Source organism: Labrus bergylta, chromosome 13, assembly GCF_963930695.1.
Source record: "Labrus bergylta chromosome 13, fLabBer1.1, whole genome shotgun sequence".
Classification (NCBI taxonomy): domain Eukaryota; kingdom Metazoa; phylum Chordata; class Actinopteri; order Labriformes; family Labridae; genus Labrus; species Labrus bergylta.
Genome location: NC_089207.1, coordinates 23,987,086 through 24,009,198, shown reverse-complemented (window position 1 = coordinate 24,009,198; position 22,113 = coordinate 23,987,086). Strand labels below are relative to the sequence as shown.

At 40.8% G+C, this 22,113-nt stretch overlaps 1 protein-coding gene across 1 annotated transcript; it reads right to left on the bottom strand.

The window, feature by feature from the left end:
• Positions 1–2,598: 2,598 nt before the first annotated feature.
• On the bottom strand, positions 2,599–22,113 carry asmt (acetylserotonin O-methyltransferase). The gene is made up of 8 exons (XM_020635690.3): positions 21,862–22,113; positions 20,681–20,855; positions 20,197–20,326; positions 18,966–19,034; positions 14,973–15,091; positions 8,540–8,680; positions 6,338–6,460; positions 2,599–5,028 (listed from the first exon to the last, which is right to left on the bottom strand). The coding sequence occupies exons 1-8, from the start codon at positions 21,961–21,963 to the stop codon at positions 4,811–4,813; spliced, it is 1,077 nt and encodes a 358-aa protein (XP_020491346.1). The 5' UTR covers positions 21,964–22,113; the 3' UTR covers positions 2,599–4,810.

Sequence of the window (22,113 nt, the reverse complement as noted above, 5' to 3'; positions counted from 1 at the left end):
TCTTAACTTTCAGCTTCCTGTGAAAAGTTAGCAACAAAAACATACCCACATCACTAACAGAGCCGCCAGCCTTAATAAGCACCACACTCACACACATTCAGAGATACACACACATCCTCTCTGTCTCTTGTACACTGTCTGTGTCTTGTACACAGATACATACACACACACACACACACACACACACACACACACACACACACAGAGTCTGTGGGCATAAACTGAGTGTATTCCCTGAAATACCCTGAAGTTGTTATCTTAAAGTGGCATCCTGGCGCTTGAGGGTGGAAGGGTGCGTGACTTGTGGAGCAGATTTAGAGTGTCCCCGAAGAGTAAAGTACACAGCACACACACACACAATAATACACACACAGACACAAAAGTACACACAAAGGCAAGTGAACATAGACACAGAGGTGAACACCCACAACTTCCCAAGCCTGCTCATTTGTACAGACCTGCGCACAGTCACATTATGTAACGCAAACTGACATTACACACATGGCCTTAAGTCACAATTTTTACTTCCGTACCATAATTAAGAGATACGCAGGAGAGTTCTTGTTTTTATCATTCCTGACGTTTCCTGGAGGGGAATGTGCTTTCATGTGCAATAACAAATGTGCATGAATAAAAAAAAAAATCATTATTCAACCAATTATTTAACCCATTATTTAACTCATATATATATTTATTATTGCTTGACTCTAATTAGTTATTTTCAATTATCTACGATAAACAGGTCTGTGCATTGGGCATGGGTAGTTGGAGTGCCGATGGCCTTGTGGTTAGGTTGTGTGCCACATGTACAGATGCTGTTGCCCTCCGGGTTGGAATCCGGGCCTGCGGCTCCTTTCCTTGATGTCATTCCACTCTCACACCCCATTTTTCTATTTTATCCACTGTCCTGTCTCTCAGATAACAACATACAATAAATGTAACAAAAAAAGAAGAAGGAAAAGTAGGAGAAGAGGATCTTAGACAATGATAAAACATACTTTTATAACCTAACTCATTCCATAACTAGACATAATGTAACCCTCACATGATGCTTATTTACTTAATTATAATTTGAGGTTATTTTTCTTGATTTTAAGTTTTCCATTTTTCCTCTTTAAAAAAGAAAAAGTAGAGGTGTTTGGAAGTCCTAAGTTCACCTGTCCGCTCTTTTCTCTATCATATTCCCATACTTTTATAGCCCTAACTTTCTTGAAGCATCCATAAAACTCACTCAGGTTGAACCTGAGGCTGGCACAATAATAGCCTCATGAGATGGAGCAGTAAATGGAAGTGAACAGAAAAGAGGTGGAATATATGCACCCCTCTCTCTGCTGAAGTGGAAAAACATTGACCCGAGTCTGAATCATTGACGAAAAAAAGCGAGGAGGGAACGAAGTTGAAGAGAGATAGCCCCTCGCACAGAATTACAGCTGATTTTCTACCCTGCAGGTGAAAAAAACATGAGCAAGGTTTGGACCAAATTGTTGTTTCAAATCCTGACTGAATAGTTTTCTGATGATTCTCCCTGCGGTAAGTCTTTACACAGCTTTCTACATTTCTTTTTATTTTTTACTTTGATGTCCTGAGCTGCCTTTCTTTTATAATTCAAGGAGACATTTCTCCTGCTGTGAATAATCTGAAAAATCAAACAGAATTGATTTCCAGACGCATTTATTACTTTAATAGCAGTAGCAGTGGGATACTTTCATCCAGAGGAAGTTAACATTTTTTTTACCTGTTTTATCAAAGACTTAAAAAACTATAAAGCTTGTTCTTATCTTTTCTGGTTTAAGTTTTAGAAAAGGATTAATAATTACAGGGAAGGAAAATTAGGTTAGAGGGAAGATTGTAGATTTGAAGTCATTCAAATTCGTCCTCATGTAACAAAAGGAGTCTTAAAAGGAAAAACAACTTATTTTTTACTGCAGGTTAGTGAGTTTCAGCAATGCTTCACAGTATTAGTTAACCACCATGACGTTAGAAATACTGCACTGCGTTGCTTCCTCAGCACAGGTCAAGCCGTCTTCAGCCTCTGCACTTCATTTCCCTTCATTAGGCCCACTGTCTGTAAAACTGTCCACAAGGATTTGACATCAATTCTAATTTGTTGCACTTTGAAGTCTGATTAATTCACAATTACTGCAAAAAAAGGGAGGAGAGGCGAGGATATAGAGGGCAGTGAGAACGAGTGGGTGTGTGGAAGAGAGAAGACGAACAGCAGTGGCACAGTCTCATGAATGCAGAGCAAGGTTCAGCCGATATTGCTGTCTGAAGGCTGATTATCATCTTTTTCAGCTACACAGGCAGGCAACTGATAGTTTGTGCAATTATTTTTTGGCAGGCTCATTTAATGCCCAAATAAATGACGGTATTAATGTGCTACTAAAAATGAATTATTTTCCCTAATAGTTGTCAGGATTCCAGCTCGGCTTCTCGATGACAACCATTGTGTTGTTGATCAATACCATAATGCTTCCGAGCAAACGTCAGAGGCCGGGCACAATGACAGGCTGAGATTTAATAAAAGTCTCATATCTGCATCCTGTGCACAGAGGAAGATTGGGGATGAAATAAAAAATAGGGCAAACCATTGTGAAGAAGATTTATTGAGTCACGTCTGTCATTACAAAGAGCACAGTACAAAGACAGCTTTATAGGCCGTTAAGAACAGTAAGGCGAGGGGTTCAGACACTGGGCTCAGGATTGAGTGATGAGAACAGATATGTGAGAAAGCTCATCTTCTTAGCAATGAGCTTGAAAGCTCCCCCTGCACAGCATCTTATCCAGGTTGACCTTTGCAGGTACGGCTAATCATTCAGATTTAGAAGGAGACATGGATAACTCTCTAACTTGAACGTCTAGATCTTGGGAAAGTTTTTTGGTAGTGCAACTAACATAATGCAGTAACCCAGAAATGATAGTGAAAAGCGTAACTTCTCCCCTTGTTTTAGCTTAGCATAACACTCAATTTGAAAATGTCTTGAAATCCTGAACTAGCAGAGTCAATATTCAAGCACTTTTACTGCGTAACTATAATTTGCATGCTCTCTTTGCATGTTTTCACATTCCATGTTTTCCTCACTACTGAAAATCAATGTTGGTAATAAAAAAAAACTTACTTCTTAACAGTTTTTATAATTTGTTCACTACACTGCCCCCTATTGGAAGGGCTACAGATATAGTACAGCTCATGAGGTGTTTTCAGAACAAACAGTTCTGCAGACTTTTTGAAAAGGAACTATCCACTCGGGAGTTTCCTGAGAGCTACACGCCATAGGAACTTCTTTTCATACTGCATTTGCACCGCCATGGGACCTACTCTGAAGCAAGAGCTAAAAAAGTTCTTCTTAACGGTGTTCTAGGACCTAAAATAGCTCATTTTAGATTCCAGTGCGGAAGGGTTTATTTTTGTTTTGACCAAAGAAGTAGGTGGCACCCCCACCAGTCTTTTAGGAGACCCCTCAGTTTGCCAGGCAAACAGCAAACACGATATAACTGATTCCACCCGATCCAACCTCAGCATTTCTCTAACAAGCTTGATGCAGAAACATGGTCAAACTAGGATAAATACTGGAGATGCTTTGACAAATAGGCCGATGCAGAGCTGGATAAACACTGAAGCTTCAGTGTCTGTGACATGGCAACATGTGTGCAGATTGACTCTAAGGAGGAGGGGAGTGGGGGGGGAGAAAGAGATCTCCAATGTTTTGAATTTGGACTGCAGTACCCATTTTAAATGCTAGGTGTCAGAGTTACATATTGGTCCTAAAATGATTCTTGGATTTTAAAGAAGCTTAAAACAACACTTTTGCGTTACAATCAACACAAGTACTCCTGGCTACCACAGAGTTAATTACGCCAATGGACTTACTGAGAGTCAATTCCACTTTGATTCTTTTTAACAATTGAAATATATTTAAATACAACAAGCTCAAAGTGCTGGCAATTTCTTCCAGTCATGAAACGTAAACAAGATAAACACAAGACAAAGAAAGCACATAAAGCCTGGGCTCAGTCAAGAGTTGATTTCTAACTTTTTGTCCAGTGGACAAAAGTTGACAACAGAGGCTTTGTGCTCTGTCATTTAAGCATCCAACAATTTGACTATATTTGTGAGTATAGTGTATATGATCAAGGGAAGCAAATTACTTAACAGTTTCTACATCGATACAATGTTTATGTATTTATTTAACCATTATTTTACCAGGAAAATATTCTCTTTCAGATACAAGATCCCCTTTTTTCAAGACAGCAGCATCAAAGTTTCACGCAGAGAACAAAAGACAGACGATAAACAAATATTACATGTGTGAGAAGGCTTTGAGTGAGAAGATGATCCAGCAGACAGCAGGATTAATGTTGTCAATACTGGCTTGCATCCTCAACTACAGATTTAGCAAGAATTGATTCTGGCATATAATAACTAGAATACAAGTCTGGCTCCAGGAGAGAAGGCTTACGTTGTTATGGTTGACGTTGGGCACTTTTTGGTGATTCTGTTATAATCTCACTAAGAACACATTTCTAACACAGCAGGTCTACTGATATTTAAACAGTCCATTAGTACAAACTAATGTTTTCTCGTGAATGTATTTAAAATGATGCACCATTATCAGAACAGAATGTAATAGCCAAGAGAAATTGGCGTGGTTTTGAATATTGTTTAAGAAAATGTTCTGTTATTTAAAAAGCCTTAAAGAAATATTTTATAGGAAATACAATTTTGTAGTGTAATAGTAAAAGTTACTTTCCAGAAATCATGGATTGTAAAACCAAAGTAAGGATTCTTAAGTACCCTCATGTATCAGTTTCATGTCTCTTTGTGCCCCAGCACAGCGTCGTAGATCTTCCCGGTGAGGCGGTGCTGGATGTTGGTGAAGCCGGCAGCGGCCAGCAGGGCGGCGTACTGAGCAGCTGTCCTCTCTCTGCCTTCAGTCTGCACCAGCATGTTTAGAGAGTAGAGCTGCGCTGTCAGCGGGCCAGAACCGTCCTCATGGAGCAACGCCTCCACAAGCAACACAACGCCACCTGCAGGATGAAACAAAGGGGTTCTCATTTTTGTTTTGTTTTTTGCTTTTCTTACTTTCATTTTCTGACAAACTGTCCTGCTATAGCTTAGCTAGCTAGAAGTTTAGAAAACATATCAGCAGCATGTCGATCCTTACTTTCAGATTCAACACCGTAATGGAACGCTGAATGACTGTAGTATTTATCAAAATGAAATAGTTTACTTCAAATTATTATACTGTAAGAATAAGGAAAGCCAGATAAAGTTCTGTTGTGGAAAGGGGGCACATGTTGACTGTAAAGCAGTCCGGCTCAGTTCAGTACGGGACGCATTTATTGTCGTTTTCACTGTCAAAAGTTGGAAATGATACCAAAATAACCAGTCTGTTATCTCCTTTTTTTTTTTTTGCTACCCTTCTGTTGGCTTTTTCAAGCATCTGACACTAAAGGCTGGGGCTAGAAAAACTGCAGTCCATTGATTGGTCGAAAGAATCATCACTTCCCGTGCAACAGCAGTTATCAAGTCTAAAAGCTAATATCAGCATGTTGCACCGCCCTATGGCCGACTCTGAAAGTGCAGGCGTATACTGGACGTCCTCCATTGTTGCCCTTTGTTTACTTAACAGGTAAGGAAATGGTTGGCTGTGGAAAGGTAAGCAAGATGAGGGTTTACCAACCTGTACCAAACTATACCGAACTGTAGCAATCTAAACAGGCTAGTTAAAATCTTGACCAAGCTAATGGGTGTATTATTCATATTATTCAGTAGTAAAATTGTTACATTTCACTGCAGTAATTGTTTGAACACAGAGATCATTATTGTAGTAGCACCTGTGTCTCTCCTGATTTACATGTCAATTTTTTTGCATTTAAAGAGATCTACTGTGTGACTCTCCCTACTACGAAAGGTTGTATTTTCTGTCCAGTAATATTTGGTTTCCCTATTTACTTGAATTCTTTCGTTTCATCCTCTTACATGGAGACACACAGACAGACACACAAAAAAAAGAGATGTTTTTTTTCCCCTCCTTATAGCGTCTGCTGCCTTTGTGTGTTTGTGTCTCTGTCTTTGATCAAAGTCAGAGGGACAGATTTTTCTGGGATCAGCTGCGTTGTTGGATACAATCTGCCATCTCATTTCAAGCAGGGGAAGAAAAAAAGACGAACTCATCTCTTTCACACTCATAGACAGTAGCGCACACACACACACACACACACACACACACACACACACACACACACACACACACACACACACACACACACACACACACACACACACACACACACACACACACACACACACACACACACACACACACACACACACCCGGTCTGCAGGCTTTGTAGACTCGACTGAGTAGCTCTATGCAGCGTTCGTCTGGCCAGTCATGGAGGATTCTGGCGAGGATGTAGAGGTCAGCCTCTGGCAGGGGGTCTTTGAAGAAGTCCCCTAAACACACAGACAAACAAACACAAACATATACCGTCAGACAGAGACACACTTGCTTTGAATGGACCAAAATGGACTGAATATTCTAAGACATGGTACTATCTGAAAAGAATATTTCACGTACTTGCTAATTCTGTTGATAAGCCCTCCAGAAACATGAATATGATGATATAAAATACAGCACAGAGACCTCTGCACTTCTTTTATTACACAAGATAAAAATCCATTAATCAATGTTTTCAGGGTTGATCTGACGTTGTGTTCAAAGCTATCATGGCTGAGAACACGAGGAGAAGCAGGAATTGATTTTGGATCTGGGTTTTCAAGATCACAGGCTGCTGGGAACTTTTTCCCACATTTGAAACTGCTTGAAAACTGACACGACAAAGCTCAAGGTTTCATATAGCTGTGAAGTACACAGCTGCGTGAGCATGGCAATGTACAGGTGGTGGTATCAAAAGTGTCTCATTCTTCTGTTTTTTTTACTTTGGAGTTGCAGGTGAAGGTAAAGTTACAGAAATCTGTCCCTGAATGTACTGAAAAACACACATTATTTCTTCATACAACTTCAGACACATGAAATAATAACACAGGATGAGGATATGCTGTAAAGTGTGACACTGAACTTCAAAATCAAACGCTCACTGTCTTTGTTATTGCATTGAAATGAAAGACAAAAACTTGTTGTTTTCTGTCGCATCATTACACTTTCTGAAGGAAAAGGAGATTGATGGTGGCAGACAGGATGTAACAAAAAACCACGTCTCAGAATATTTACAGGTGAAATTTAATTGGGATTCAAATGTCACATCTGCCCTTGTTATTTAAAGGAAATAAAACTAGATTCATCATGTTGTGCAAAATGGTCTGAAGATATAAATCCAAGAGGGATTGAGACTACTGAAAAATGTGTGTGTGTGTGTGTGTGTGTGTGTGTGTGTGTGTGTGTGTGTGTGTCAGTTTACACTTAGTAATTTGGTATTAATGTTCATATGTGTCTGTATTTTTGATCTGTTTCAGATCAATACAAAAGTGGTGAAAGTGGACACAGAACATTTAAATATGAGAATTTGATTGGATCAGCTGTACCACATCTCAAGGCCTACATTTGGATTAAATCTAATCCAGTTGTAACACAATAGTTACATTTTGACCCAACATCACATAAGTCCATTTCTGAAGGCTAATTCCTCTGTCTGTGGCTCTCAGTCCCAAGCCTTTTCTTTCAATAAAACTTACTGAAACAGGAGTTTGTGGGGATCTTAGCAAGACTGTTTCTTGCAACACATGTGGTGTAATTTTATGGACATGACTTGAGCGGGAGCAACGTGGTTTTAAGTGTCTTGCCACACATCAACATGTGGCTGAAGGAGCTGGGTATCTAACCACCGACCCTACGGTCCTGACTCTGATCCACAGTCGCCAGGAGTTTATGCTTCATATATAAGTGCCAGAAGGACAAATAGCGTCCACTTTCTCCCACAATTTGTGTGCAAAGAGCCACTTCTTTTGTTTGCATCTGTGTTCCTTGTTTGCATCATGTCATCCTTAAGGCACATGACATAGAAGGAGGGTTCACATAAAGTAAAGACTAAACTCACTGTCTCATCACTACAATTGGCCTAGTTTTTATTTCTAGCCAAGGCATAGCTTGCAGGCAAATCTTTCCCTCTATTGCATAAGGTTTTAATTTTTCAACTTTCAACCCCTCACTTTCTTCCCATTACTGGACAGACCCATGTCCCATGGAATCTCATGTATTACATTTTCTGCTGAAAAAAAGAACTATACTAATCCAAGTGTAGTTATTTTTACTCTACTTCGGTTTGAAGGCTAATAATCAATTCTTAGTCTAGTTTAATTCTAGTCATCATTCAGTATTCTGAGAAAGTTATTTTTTTCAAATCTCATCCAACTTCATCCTGAGGGAAGTACCTCTGAGACAATTTACATTTTTGTCCACAATCTTATGAATGTGTGTGTGTGTGTGTGTGTGTGTGTGTGTGTGCGTATAAAGTGCCTCGCTGAAACTGGCTGTAAATGATGTCAAGTGAATTCACCCAGTCATGATGACGTTACCTTGGTGGAAGCTAATCCTCTGGTCGGCCTCGGTGACAAAGTGTTCCCTGGATGTACGCACCACCTTGGGGAGGTCAAAGATCGTCACAGTGCATTCTGGGTAGGCTGACGTGCACTGTTTGGCTAATGCTCCACTGCAGCCTAGAGAAAAAGGGAGAGAGAGAGAGAATTACATTTAGTTTCAGCGCAATGAATACACTCAACATTCATTAAGGAAGTGCATCAGACACAAACAAATTGTGTACACAAACACACACACAGCACACTGAGTCGCACAAGTGGAACAGTTGCTCTCAGGTATGTACCCATTATTTATTTGCACGATTTGTATGTGGCGGCTTTGGGAATATGGTTCATCTAACATTCATGCAAATAAAGCAGATTGAATTGAACTGAATTTAAAGTGGCTGAGAGACAGACAATTTATACAGAAACCTTCCTACTGAAAGCAAACACAATCACGCACATACCATTTGATTGTTATCTGGATGAAATGGATTTAAGTTGTATTTGCGAATGAATATGTGAATGCATTTGTTCTAAGGCGCAATAAAAATTGAATTATACTGTACATTGACAGTTCTCAGGGAATTCATCATTGGAGATACCTGAAGTTTTCCTCTAGGGCCACTGTGACATTCTTGTTTTTCAATCAAATATCTAAAAGAAAAAAAAAAGGAGGTTTGAGTGCAGTAAGTGCACATCTACAATGTTTACGGGCATTCTAACTCCTCTTTGGCGAGTTAAAGGGGTCATATTATGCTTTCTCTGGTTTTATATGCCCTTTAGTGTGTTTTCCAAGTGTCCTGTGCATGTTTAGGCACATCTATTTGCAAAAATTCAAAGTCCGCGGAAATGTGGCTTCTCCTACGTCCTCCTGTTAGCTGTAGCATTAGCTGCATGTAACGCTCGGTTCTAGCCCCCCTCGAAAAATTTTTTGCCAGTGTGACGTCTTGTCAGTGTGAGATCACTGATCTAAGCCCATTGGGTTGTTGTGGCAAGCCTGCAGCTCATGTTACACGCCCTTTAACTTCTGTAGCACGCCCACGATATGCCGTAGCCTGCGGTAGCACAGTAGTGCTAAGGTGCTAATGTTTATGCTCCCCGGCCCTCTGAGCCAAAGTGGCTGCATTCCCAATAAGGTAAAAGGGGCGTGACATTTCCAAGAACCGTGCTGAGCGACTGACCAATTACAGCAGAGCCGACAGGCCGACCAATCAGATCAGACTTGGCACACGTGGGGACTCTGAACGTGAGCACTTCAGAGCCTTAGAGAGAGAGAGTCAGAAGTGAGCCGGTGCATGGAGCGGCAGTACATGAAAACAGACACTTTTTTCGAACTTTAGCTATTGTGAACATACATAAGGTACATAGATTAAATATATGAACACCAAAAAGGGCATAATATGACCTCTTAAAAATGCCTTTAATCTGGGCCCAAAGTAGGGAAACTACAAAGGGGTTGTAATGTCTGCTTAAGTCATAGATATGTTTAGGCTTCAACATGAATTAAACTAATCAGTTGTGATTATGAGGTTTTGGTATAAGATTGAGATTGAAGATACAAGAGGCCAGAAGGAGTCTTCTTCATAGGGTGGCTTGGCCAAGCCTTAGAAATGTTAGGGAGATCAGCCATCCAGCAGGAGCTCATAGTACAGTCGCAGCTCCTTTTCATCAAAAAGAGCTAGTTGTGGAGGTTTTAAGCATCTGATAAGGACCTCTTTTGGGCGCCTTCCTTTAGAGGTTTTTCACAAATGTTCGACTAGAAGGAGACCCTGAGGTCGGTCCCAGAACTTGTTTGAGGGATTATATAACCCACCTGGCCTTAGAACGCCTCAGGGTCCCCATACTGGAAAGTGTTGCTAGGTAGAGGGACGCCTGGACTAAGTTACTTAGCCTGCTGCCTGGGTAAGCTGAAGAAAAGTGGAGATTAGATTGATGGATCACTGTTCTCTTTTAAAAGCATTTCCTGGGGCGTCAGAAAGCCCATGCACAGAGGCTATAGTCCTTGAAGCTGGAGGTATGGGTTTGACACTGACCCTCGGCACTTCACCGTTTGTCATTCCCTCGTCTCTAACTCCTGTTTCAGACTATTTTGCTCTCCAAAGAGCAATTTCTTAGGTGTAGGAGTGTATGTTTTTGAAAGAGTGGACCTAAGACTTTATTTTTTTGAGAAAATTGTGGTAAGTGCTGCCTTGAACCAGCCAAAAGGTTATGCTGCTGTAGTCTTGAACTAGTGTTGTGGTAGTACCACTTTGTGAAGGTCTCGTCTCGGAATCAAAAACATTTTTACTCGGCCTTGTCTCGTTTTTAGACTCCGGATTTTAAATCATGACCAGTCAAAACCATCACTGACAGGTTATTTTTCCCAAGTCATCACTGTGATTAGAAGGAAAATGCCTCTTTCTAACTACAATTTCTTGCTGAACACCATATGATGATTTCATTGATATTTATGGTATTGGTCTCGCCCTGCCTTCATCCTGGACTTGACTCGGTCTCGATCCCTAAATTTCTCGCTCGCGTCTCGGTCTCGGAGCACGCTTAGTGTGGTCTTAATACAACAGCTTGAACTGCCAGAAAACTTGACACATCAGGCTTCTGTCTTCTCCTGTTTTGTCTTTGCTTTCATGTCCCGTTAATGCTTTTTGTTAACTTTCAATTTCCATCTGAGTTTCTGTGCTCCCTTGTCTGGTTTAATTTTGTACTTATTTGCATTGTAATAATAAATGTGTCTGTTTCTGTTTTATGTTGCTGTGTGTACGTCTACTTATCTGTCTCTCTGTTTGTCTCACTCAATCTCTCTCTTTTTTTTTTGCCCATCTAGTTGGGACCAATGACTGTCGTCCAATGAGTCTGGTTCTGCTCAAGTTTTCTGCCTGTCAAAAGGAAGTTTTTCCTTGCCACTGTTGTAAAGTACTTACTCACTCATTTATCCAAATAGAAAGGAACTGATGATTTCAGTGTCACATTAGAAAATTAGAGGCACAAAAACATAAATGACTCACCAAGACATGCACACACAAACGTGACACACATACACACATAGGTAGGAATTAGTGTTACAATATGATTTTAACTTGATGCTTTTGGCAGCATTTTTATCAGTTATGCTTCATAAAGCAATATGAATTTAAAATAGAAAGGCTGTAAGATGGAATGAGGATCATAGGATCTCACTTTGAAGACCTACAAAGCCAAATAGTCTTCTGTGTGTGTGTGTGTGTGTGTGTGTGTGTGTGTGTGTGTGTGTGTGTGACTTTGTGTTTGTTTGTATATACAGGTCAGACAGTCAAGCCCAGCAGTGCCTTCCTCCCAACATGACCTGCTGCTCTGTTACTGTATGTGAGTATTCTTATAAAGGCTTTCTCTTTTTCACACAAACACACATGCAAACACACACAGGTACTCTGGCTCTTACATCAAACAAGGGTCGGCAGAGGGAAAAAAAATCAAAGAGCAGCTAGGAGGAGCGAAACCAACACAATACTCAGTAGAAGAACCTAAGCAAACCGTGCTGCCTCAGTTTTTTAAGTAAATCCTTTGATGGGTGTTTGTGAGTTTTTTTTGTGTCATATTTTTTTCAGTTTTTTTGTTTGTCTTTCATTTTTGTGTATTCTGCCTTTTTACATAATACCCCAAATAAAGTAATCTGCAGATGTAGTATTGTTTATTAAATTAAACCCCTAGAGTTATATCTTAAAGTCAATGCTTTGACTTGCACACAAGTATGTTCGGCCTTGAATAAACTTCTTAGAATACTGGCTGTGTAGGCTGCGTCTTGCATCTAAATCCAATTTTGGAACTTCTCTGATTTTACCCATTAAGTTTAGTTTGATTAAAATGTGAAGTATTCATCAGCCTGTGAAAACAGTAGTAGGTTTGTCTGGAGTAAACTGTAATGGAGTCTGATAGAGGTGGGCATCAGGTCAGGTCTAATGCATTCTGACTTTAAAAAATGCAGTGTAAATGATCTTTGCGAAAAAGGTGAGAACTTTGTCAACTTAAACATGAGAACTTTTTACTCGTGCTTCTTGTGCAGCTTTTCTCTAAAAAAAGAAACATGCATACATTTGTGATACATTTCTTGACATTTGCTTTTGTAAACAATGTGAATACTTTCGCCCCTGGCTGACTTTTCTAGGCGAAGCAATTCATGAATTATAAAAAAAACACATTATGCGTCACAGCCATGAATAAAAATTCCTTTAAGTCGCAGTAACCTTTACGTTTATTATTTATTTAAACAAACCATATAATTATAGTGTGTGCGTTAAATGTCACATTAAAATACAGCTAGGTGAAGGACTTCCTATGGAGAGTTAGAAGGAACAAACCACCTTCTTAGGGCAGACTATGAAGCCAGTTATTGTTTGCAGAAAGTTGTACAAAGAGACAGACAGATAGGTATACAGACCGACAGACAGCATTCAGACAGTGGGAGCCCCTAAGCAGCAGGTGTGTGCAGACACAACAGATGCCCAGTGAGTCTTACTGGGACACTGCAGTCACTCCCTTTTCACACTCCTGCTGTCCACACTCCTATTGGTGATGCACCTTTATACATAAACATGAACACACAACCCCGTGCCAGGAAAGTCACAGAGGAGAGGAGAGAAGAGACAGCGAGACTGTCTTGGACGTGCCTCTGTGTCTACACCTGCGTTTGTGTGTTGGTGTGTGTGTAAGTAGGTGCTTTCAGTGGCTTCACAGCTCCCCTGTGTGGTCAACTGTGGTGTCACACACACAATCTCACCTGTGTATTTAAAAAAAAAAAACTACTAATAGGTGAGTTTCTTCTTTATTATGAAGGGGCATTTTTACCCATTCCCTTATTATCCCGTAGATGTGAGTGTGACTGTTGTTTGTCTCTGTATGTCAGCCCTGTGATTGAATAGCGACCAGTCCAGTGAGTACCACGCCTCTCGACCAATGACAGCTGGAAACGGCTTCAGCCCTATAGATAATGGATGGATGGGATTTTTGTCTGTTACAGAATTTCCTATTAGTCTGAGATCAAGCGTCTGCCTTTATGTCAACCTTTCACCTGATTTACCACAGTGTGGATTTTTGTGGGCTTTCTTTCATGAGTGGAGGCAAAGTTCAGCTCCCTCAGTGTTAAGTTAAGATTACAGGATGTGACAAAATGAAAAAGAATCTGACAGCCTTCAGCAGACATCCCCCTCCCCCCCATGCTTCTTATTCATATCATGGTGTTTCAGCATGAGATGAAAATTCTTGTGATAAAAGAATATTTTTTCTTTTTTACGTTTACTTCCAACCTGTCATTTTGATCCGGCTTTGTTTTTTTCTACATTTCTTTGCCAGCCCTGGCCTCACATTGTTGAGTTATTTTAAGTCTAATTTTATCCTCACATTTTCTCTAACCCTGTACTCTTTGATCCCCATGTAAGACAACTGCTTTGATGAAAGCAATTTTTTAAATTTTTAAAAAAAGGAGACGAGAAGAGGATATCTGTCATAGTAGCTACTTTTTAAACTATTGTCTGCACAGAAGACTTACTGGACTTTGATGTTTTGCTTCACATTCATACATTTATATCACATAGAGCCAATTAGAATTACAAACTAGGGTCATACACTGAACACAGATTCACTACAATTAGAAAATAGAATCTGTGTGCAGTGCAAAAAGCAAACAGTTGAACTGTTTCATTCTCTCAGATGTCAAACTACAAAGTCATGAGTTTGAGCTGTCAGCTGGCAAGGAGTGGGGGGAAAAAACAGACTATTCTGACAGACATGGCCAGACACTCAACTTGATCTCAGCAGGCAAAACGTATGCTCTGTTGCCTCCAACTCTCTGAAGAACAAGTTTTTCAGTGCAAAAAAAAAACACGCGGCTCAACTGTTTTTATCTGATATTTGTTTCAGCTTTCAGAGAATAGTACAAGTTTTATTGGTAAAAATTGATATATGTTGGACTTGAGCTTATAGCGCTTTTTTAGTCTTCTGAATACTGAAAGTAACAGCTAACCCATTCAGACACTGATCAATGTGTTTAATGTGTTCATTCAGCTCTAGAAGGGCAGAAGGGGAACTCCAGGTGAAGGTGACTTTGAGTTGTGTGACTAGGGAAGCACTGACTGATTTACTTAAAGAGTCATTAAGGCTGGAGCGAGTATAATAAAGGTCACTGTTGTGCCGTGTGTGTATTGTGCGCACTTTACTGTTTAGTGCACGTGTGTAAGCCTTTTGTAGCCAGGCCAGCTGTCTCTCCTGCTAACACATGACGGCAACAATTTAAAATGTTAATCACTGTGAACCCACAACCTTATGGAAATTAGATCTGGTGAATTGATGATGACGCACACTCACACACACACACACACACACACACACACACACACACACACACACACACACAAACAGACACACACACGCACTCACATCCACGTGAATCCAAACTTACCGCCAAGGTCACATATGACCTTGAAAGGAGAAAGGTCAAAGGCTGTGACCACGTCTTTACCGCAGATGTTCCAAATGGAGTTCATTAACTGCATAAATTTGACCATCTCCTCGTCAGACCTAGAATCACACAGACACACACACACACACACACACACACACACACACACACACACACACACACACACACACACACACAGACAGACAGAAAACAGTGAGTCGCAGTACAGCATCTCAAAACTTGAAACAAAACTTTCTTTATCAAACTGTCACCTAAGGGACTGTTTGCTCCATGTCTACCACACACACACACACACACACACACACACACACACACACACACACACACACACACACACACACACACACACACACACACACACACACACACACACACACACCACACACACACACACACACACACACACACACACACACACACACACACACACACAGGGCCTCTCCTCGTCTCCAAAGTCACTCCCTGTAGCGACACAGTGTGTGTGTGTGTGTGTGTGTGTGTGTGTGTGTGTGTGTGTGTGTGTGTATGTGTGTGTGTGTGTGTGTGTGTGTGTGTGTGAGTGTGTGTGTGTGAGAGAGAGAGACAGGGTGCAGCAGCAGCAGCAGCATAGAAGCGCCTGTGGTGACCACTGCTGCTCTGAGGAATCTCCACCTCATCACCCAGCACTTTGCCTCGCTATGGGGGCACACGCACACACACACACACATGCACACGCACGTGCACATACTGAGTATCCTGTCTTCTGTAACTCTAGATTTGTATTTATCCCAGCTCCTCTGTATCAAAGTGATCAGCCATCTGATACAACTTCAGACGACACGGTGACCTCCAGAAGAACTTTGAAAGTGACTCATTGTTGCGGCCTCAGACTCTGATTACATTGGATGTGAAAAGATGAAATGACTGTGAGGCCAAAACAGCAGACTGTCAGCTTTAATTTGGGGAACATTTTTGGAGTTATTGAATGCCCCCAAACGATAAAATCTGCAGCCCTTTCTGTCCCTGATTAAACACATTTACAGGCACACTATCTCATCCTGTCTCTGATCATACTGAGGACAGAGTGTTCTGCATGGTTATCTCTCGGTTGTTTACATCATTATAAAATCAACATGGTTTATGATCTGCTCGCCCTCAGCATAGACATGTCTTGTATTCTTGAACAGCCCCGCAGGTCTCTGTCATATCTGCACCGCACTGTCACAGTTATGCTTCCTGGCTGCCTGATCACTGTTTGTCCTGTTGCTTTAGCCTCTCCAGCCATCAGCAGTAGCAGAGGACTGAGGGGTATCATTTAAAGTGTGGTCAAATGGAGATCATTACATCCACCATCAGTGTAATCATGAATAAGTGTGACCACTGTGAGCTGACCTAGTTTCACACTGAATATTAATTTGATCCCGCTAACTGGAGCACTTTTTGTGTCTTTTCTGGCCATTCTCTTTTTGATCCCATAAAGAGGAGGGTGCCAAAGTAGGACATTTTTTTTGGACAAGTGATTTGGCAAAAGTTTTAGAAGTCGTCAGTTCACAAATAGAAATCCAAATTTGTAGTTTGATCCAGTTCTGTGTCAATACACACTTTTTGTATCATTCTGTTAATAGTGCCACAATTGTATATAACAAAAAAAAAAATACATAGAGTAAAGTGTGTAGCATTAAAGTGACCCAGTTATCATGACCAGAATTAAAGGTTATCTAGGGGACTCTGATATGTTCATCACATTTAAGCAACGCAAACCTGAAGAGTGCAGTAAATGTGTCCACATGTGCCAAAATCGCCTGCAATGTTCTTCTGTTGGTATTCACTCCTGTTTTGAGCTTCAAGTGCTGCCAGGTGTGTGTCAGTTACAGGTGTATGACTGGTACCTGACTGGCACCTCATTGACAGCACTGGTGGGATCAGCTTGGGCGTGTTGTACGTGCAAGAGTGACCAACACTGCCACGCTGATTGACCTTCAACAACTCCTGGTTGAGGAATGGGATGCGACCCCACAGCAAAATGTGATCAGGCTGGTGACCAGCATGAGGAGGAGGAACCAAGCTGTTGTGGCCTCGTATGGCTCTTCCACACTGTACTGAGGTCCCAGACAGTGTTAAATGAATAAAGTCTAAAAATGGCCAATGTGTTGTATTTTCCATATTACTGTGCAAGAGTGCAATCATCCATTCCACCAAGCAACTCAAGCTGTGTTGCTCTTTCCATGAATGCACGATCTTTACGAATTATACCTCGTTGTAATGGTTACAAATCAGGCTTTCCAATGATATACAGTATAATACAACACCTTTAAGTACTATTAAAGGGTCGAAAAATTTGACCGAAATAACATTTACAAACTTTTTTTAAGGAGTTTATATTGTCTGATAATATAATGTAAAAACATCGGTCACTGGACTACATTTTCCACACAGTGTAAACCTTCAATGTATGCTCCACTTCTATTATTTTATTGTACTCTTTCATTTATAAGGCCACATCTCACAGTAATCACTACATCTATTTCAGTAAGATAAAACCTCTCATGCTTTCAAAATGTGACACATCTCCCCGGTGTGAATCAAATAATAACCACTGATCTCTGTAGGATCAAACTGTTATGCAACATCTTGTATTTCCCCCCAAAATCTTGAAATCTCTTCTAAATGCACACTCCCCCTCTGATCTTCCCTCCAAATCTCTTCTGGGCGTTTGAATGAGAGAATTTCAAGCTGAAGTCAGGACTTGGCTGTAAATTATTCAGGTGCACTACATGGCTGTTTAAATGGCGATGAGTAAACAGGAGTCTGAGTCATCCGCCCAGCTTTGAATCACCCTGCTCCTGCTCCTGCTCCTGCTCCTGCTCCTGCTCCTGCTACAGCGCTCAGAGAGCCCTGGTGAATGACTTCAGCAGTTGTTTTCCCCCCTGCTAATTCACCTTTAGTAGTCACGGGGGAAATCAGGAGGCACAAACAACTGCTCCTCCACATTAAGTCAATTGTGTGCAGGTGTTGGAATTCTTCCACTGAGTAGTTTCATTCTCAATCAATTAAAGGTAGATTGTAAATTCATGTGCAGTAGGGCACATTAGGTGACAAGCCCCAACAATGTGCATATAACAAAAAAAAAACTAAATTGTAGGAAAATTAAATCTTAAAATAAAACAAAATGCATGTTAGTTTATATTTAAATTAACTTCTCAATCCAGATTTTTCTGCTTCCTTCCACTGCTGTGTTATGTGTTTAAGGTAGTAAGACTGATAATTTACTTATTTAAACCTCTGCCTTTAAGCCTTGGTACATTTGTATTATAGTTCCATATTAGAAAAGTGCAGTTTCACATCTGTTATCTGCACATCAGACACCGCACCATCACAGCACTGCGGTTGAACAAATCATGCCCAGATAAGGACAAGCAGAGAGGATGTTTTAGCACGTAATTCCCTCCGTGTGTCAGCTTTGATGGTTTCTGTTCCTTTGAGACTGGCAGCCTCCTAGAGTAGAAAGCCTCGGGCAAAGCCGATCACGTCCAATTAGCAGCAAAGTGTGAAACTTTTTAGCGTGTGACCCCTGAAAAGTGCTGACCAGCAGCTCAGTGAAGCGTTAAAACTGTGTGCACTAGCTATCATAAACACACAAGACCTCAAGGACAGCGGCAGATGGATTCTCTCTCTCTTTTTTTTTTTTTTTTTCCTCTTTCACTCTCGCTCCAAGCTTCCTCACATCACTGCCCATATACCCTCTCCCTCTTCTCACCCTCAGACATCCCCTGCCTCCTAATAAATCCCACAAGTCTGTGTTTTTAAGGGGGAAGATGGGAGAAAGTGACAGACAGGCTTCAGACGAAGAGACAGAGACAGAATGTAGATGAGCAAGGATATGTGTGTGTGTGTGTGTGTGTGTGTGTGTGTGTGTGTGTGTGTGTGTGTGTGTGTGTGTGTGTGTGTGTGTGTGTGTGTGTGCGCACTCGTACAACAAAGACAGCTTCTTACCTGTAGAGAGCTTGAAAGAGGTCTTTCGAACTGACTCCAAAAGCCTTTTCATACTGATTTCTTCCCTCTCTAGAACAAGGCAAAGATAGAGCATATTGACGTATGACATTATATGGGACTACACATGTAATGTGTATTCTTTTACTTGTTACATTTGCTAAATCAGAGCACAAAATGTTGGATCTCGGGATTTATTATTTCAACACTTAAAATCTACTTCAGCTTCATCTCGTTATCACAGTTGAAAATGATGAAATAAAGAAGAGTTCGCTCTCTGAACGCTCCATTTATGATCTATTTTAGGTAGATTTGCTTTGTTTGTATTGCACACTCTCTCAGAAAACAACTAGTTATTTAATCTTTCTATCTCAGTTGCTCACAGATGGAATTTACTTGTCAGTCTCAGTGAATCCCGTCACACAGTGTGACAGCTGCTGGCTGTCCTCCCTCAGACATAACAATGAGACTGAAATCCATCTTGAGACACTGTTCAAACAGACAAGGACGAGCTGAAGCCAGATCCTCAGGTCGTAAATGGAACCACGCACCTGTGTACTCTTTACTCTTCTTAGCACGCTCGTTAAATTGATAAAATTCAATTTCTGCTTTTTCTACAGCAGGACTATACAAATGTTTTCTTTAAAAGTCGGACTCTGACATAGACCATGTCAGGAAAGGGGGGATATGGGACACACTGGTGCGGACCCAGGGGTGTCTTGAAGTTATCCTGGAGGATAACCACAAAAATCGCAAGCGATAGATTGGGGGGGGGATAAATAGTGTAGAGCCAAAACAATCTTCTAAACAAAATAGCTGACTCAAAAACGAAATAGTCCTGAGACCCAGAAAACACTTAACAAAAGCAAAGGCTCGCCGGGGAGGCCTTAACAGTTCACACAAAAGGCTGGGGTTTAGCAACAAAACTACCCACCAAGTTATTTACTGAGGGACTAGTAATGAAAACAAATACAGAAAAAGTTCTTTGATTTTGGTTTATGAACACACAGACAACGAGAGACGACACAGGGAGAGCCTCCCACTACCTCTGAAGGTGAGATCATGAGTCAGCGCAGAGCACTGTTCAAGACCATTATAATTAAACCTGGCCTCAAACTTCAATCAAGAATGTTTTGATTTTGAATTGATTTTGATCTTGACAAACTGTCTGTTGTTACATCTTGCAGGAATAGTGTCTTTCTACATGAATGTAACATAAGCTCAGAGTTCTGACCTGATGGCGTCGGTCAGGTAGTGCCAGCAGAGGTAGATGGTTCTGGAGCTGTACTGGATGGACTGGTAGAGAGATAAAGGACTGGAGCGGGTCAGGTAGACACTGGCCTGTTCTGTGTTACTGTACAAGACTGAAAAAGGTGGAGAGGAGGAGGAGGAGGAGGAGATGACTGAGAATGAATCACTGCAGGTGCTAAGAAAAGTTTCACTGTTTTATTTAAGATACAATAACGCAAAGGATGAAGTTAAAAAAAAACATTGTGATAAAGTTACTCTTTCAGTTCTCCCTGTTATTTGTATTATTCATTATTTTTCAGTGTTGATTTCTACTGTTTTTGCTGAGATGCATGTTCTTTCAAGCCTAAATTGAAAGAACATAACACTTGTAAAATAAATCACAATTAATATTACTGGTAGCTAAAATGTTTAAGAGTTATTGTGTTCTTTTTTTTTTTTTTTTAATGTGTGTCTCTGTGTGTGCCAACCTTGACCATCGTCAGTGTGTGCATTAAGGAGCTGCAGGCCGGTGCAGGCAGCCAGCAGTCTCTGTGTGCCGTCCTGACTGGCTCCAACTGCATGACTGATCTCTTCTGCAGACAGGGGGCGCTCTGCACCCAGCAAGACATCAAACAGACCGAGCTCACATGAGGTGAAAACAGTCTATGAGTCAGAGAGAGAGAGAGAGGGAGAGAGAGAGGGAGAGAGAGAGGGGGAGAGAGAGAGAGAGAGAGAGGGAGAGAGAGAGGGAGAGAGAGAGGGGGAGAGAGAGAGAGAGAGAGAGGGAGGGAATGGAAAAAAAAGGCAAATACATCAGAGAAGAATAAAATAAAATAAAAATATTCTTATAAATCAATTACAGGCCTCTATCAAATTACATCTGAATGATATCTCTAGACATATTAAAACATGACCAGAAGTTTCCATTTGTATGTTGTCGATTATTTGTTGCATGCTTGTCAACATGCTCTGCCAAGTATGAGTAGAGATTTTCATGGATGAAAAAGACTTGTGATTTAAAAATTCGTATTACTATCCGAGCCATTTTCACATATAGCCTCTGCATATTCTTTGCACCCTGTAAATCTTAGGTTTAGAATTTAGCCTAGATTCCTTCTTTGAACTGTTTGTTTTCACACAAATTGTTCTTTCATGGACCTGCTCTTTGGTTTTATTTCTTCAGTTCTTTTTCATCCTGTGGTGACGCTTGTATGTAGAAAATAACATCCTTGCTGATGTGCTGAAAAATAAATAAGAGCAGACTTTATAAAACCTGCACTCTACAAGTTAAAGCTTAAGCACATGGAGCTTAATTAAGTAGCCAATTCTCAGGTTTGGGAAAGAGAGAGATGATTTTTTTTTTTTTTTTTTACAGAATTGTTGACAAAAGTTGACAATGAATCTTCTTTTGAAAACACGGCAGATTTAGATTAGTTGGCTTAATAGTTAATCAAGTAATAGTTTTAGCTCTCACTCTATTCTAGTGGTTTTACAGAGTCTGATGCTATTACGTAATCACGTAAAAGGAATGCGATTACCTCAGTTAACACTCAAGCTGAGGTGGGGAAAATATTGTTCAATCTATATTTTTTTAACAGACTAAAGGTGGTCTGCACCCCTGTATTTGATTCCCAAAGAGGAGAGTGAATGTACTTTATGTGTTGGTTACCTTTGAGATGAGGAATCCTTCCATGTACTCCAGGATCTTTCTGGGATATGCGTCTGCAGCAGGGGTCCCCTCAGATCGACCCTTTTCTAGACTTTCAGCCATGGCCACAGGACTTCTGGTTAAGACTCCTCTACATGCAAAGTGACCTCTCCTGCTACAACGCTCAGCTCAGGAGACACTTCTACAGGTGTGTGTGTCAATAAAGAGACAGAAGCAGACTAAAGCGACAGAAAGTGCCCACCCAGCAGCAGC

Excerpts from the sequence above, each read along its gene's own strand:
- asmt (XM_020635690.3), bottom strand. The coding sequence starts at position 21,963 with ATGGCTGAAAGTCTAGAAAAGGGTCGATCTGAGGGGACCCCTGCTGCA. Across the intron at positions 8,681-14,972 it reads GGTCATATGTGACCTTGGCG|GCTGCAGTGGAGCATTAGCC; the intron begins GTAAGTTTGGAT and ends CTTTTTCTCTAG. Across the intron at positions 5,029-6,337 it reads CTACAAAGCCTGCAGACCGG|GTGGCGTTGTGTTGCTTGTG; the intron begins GTGTGTGTGTGT and ends TTCATCCTGCAG.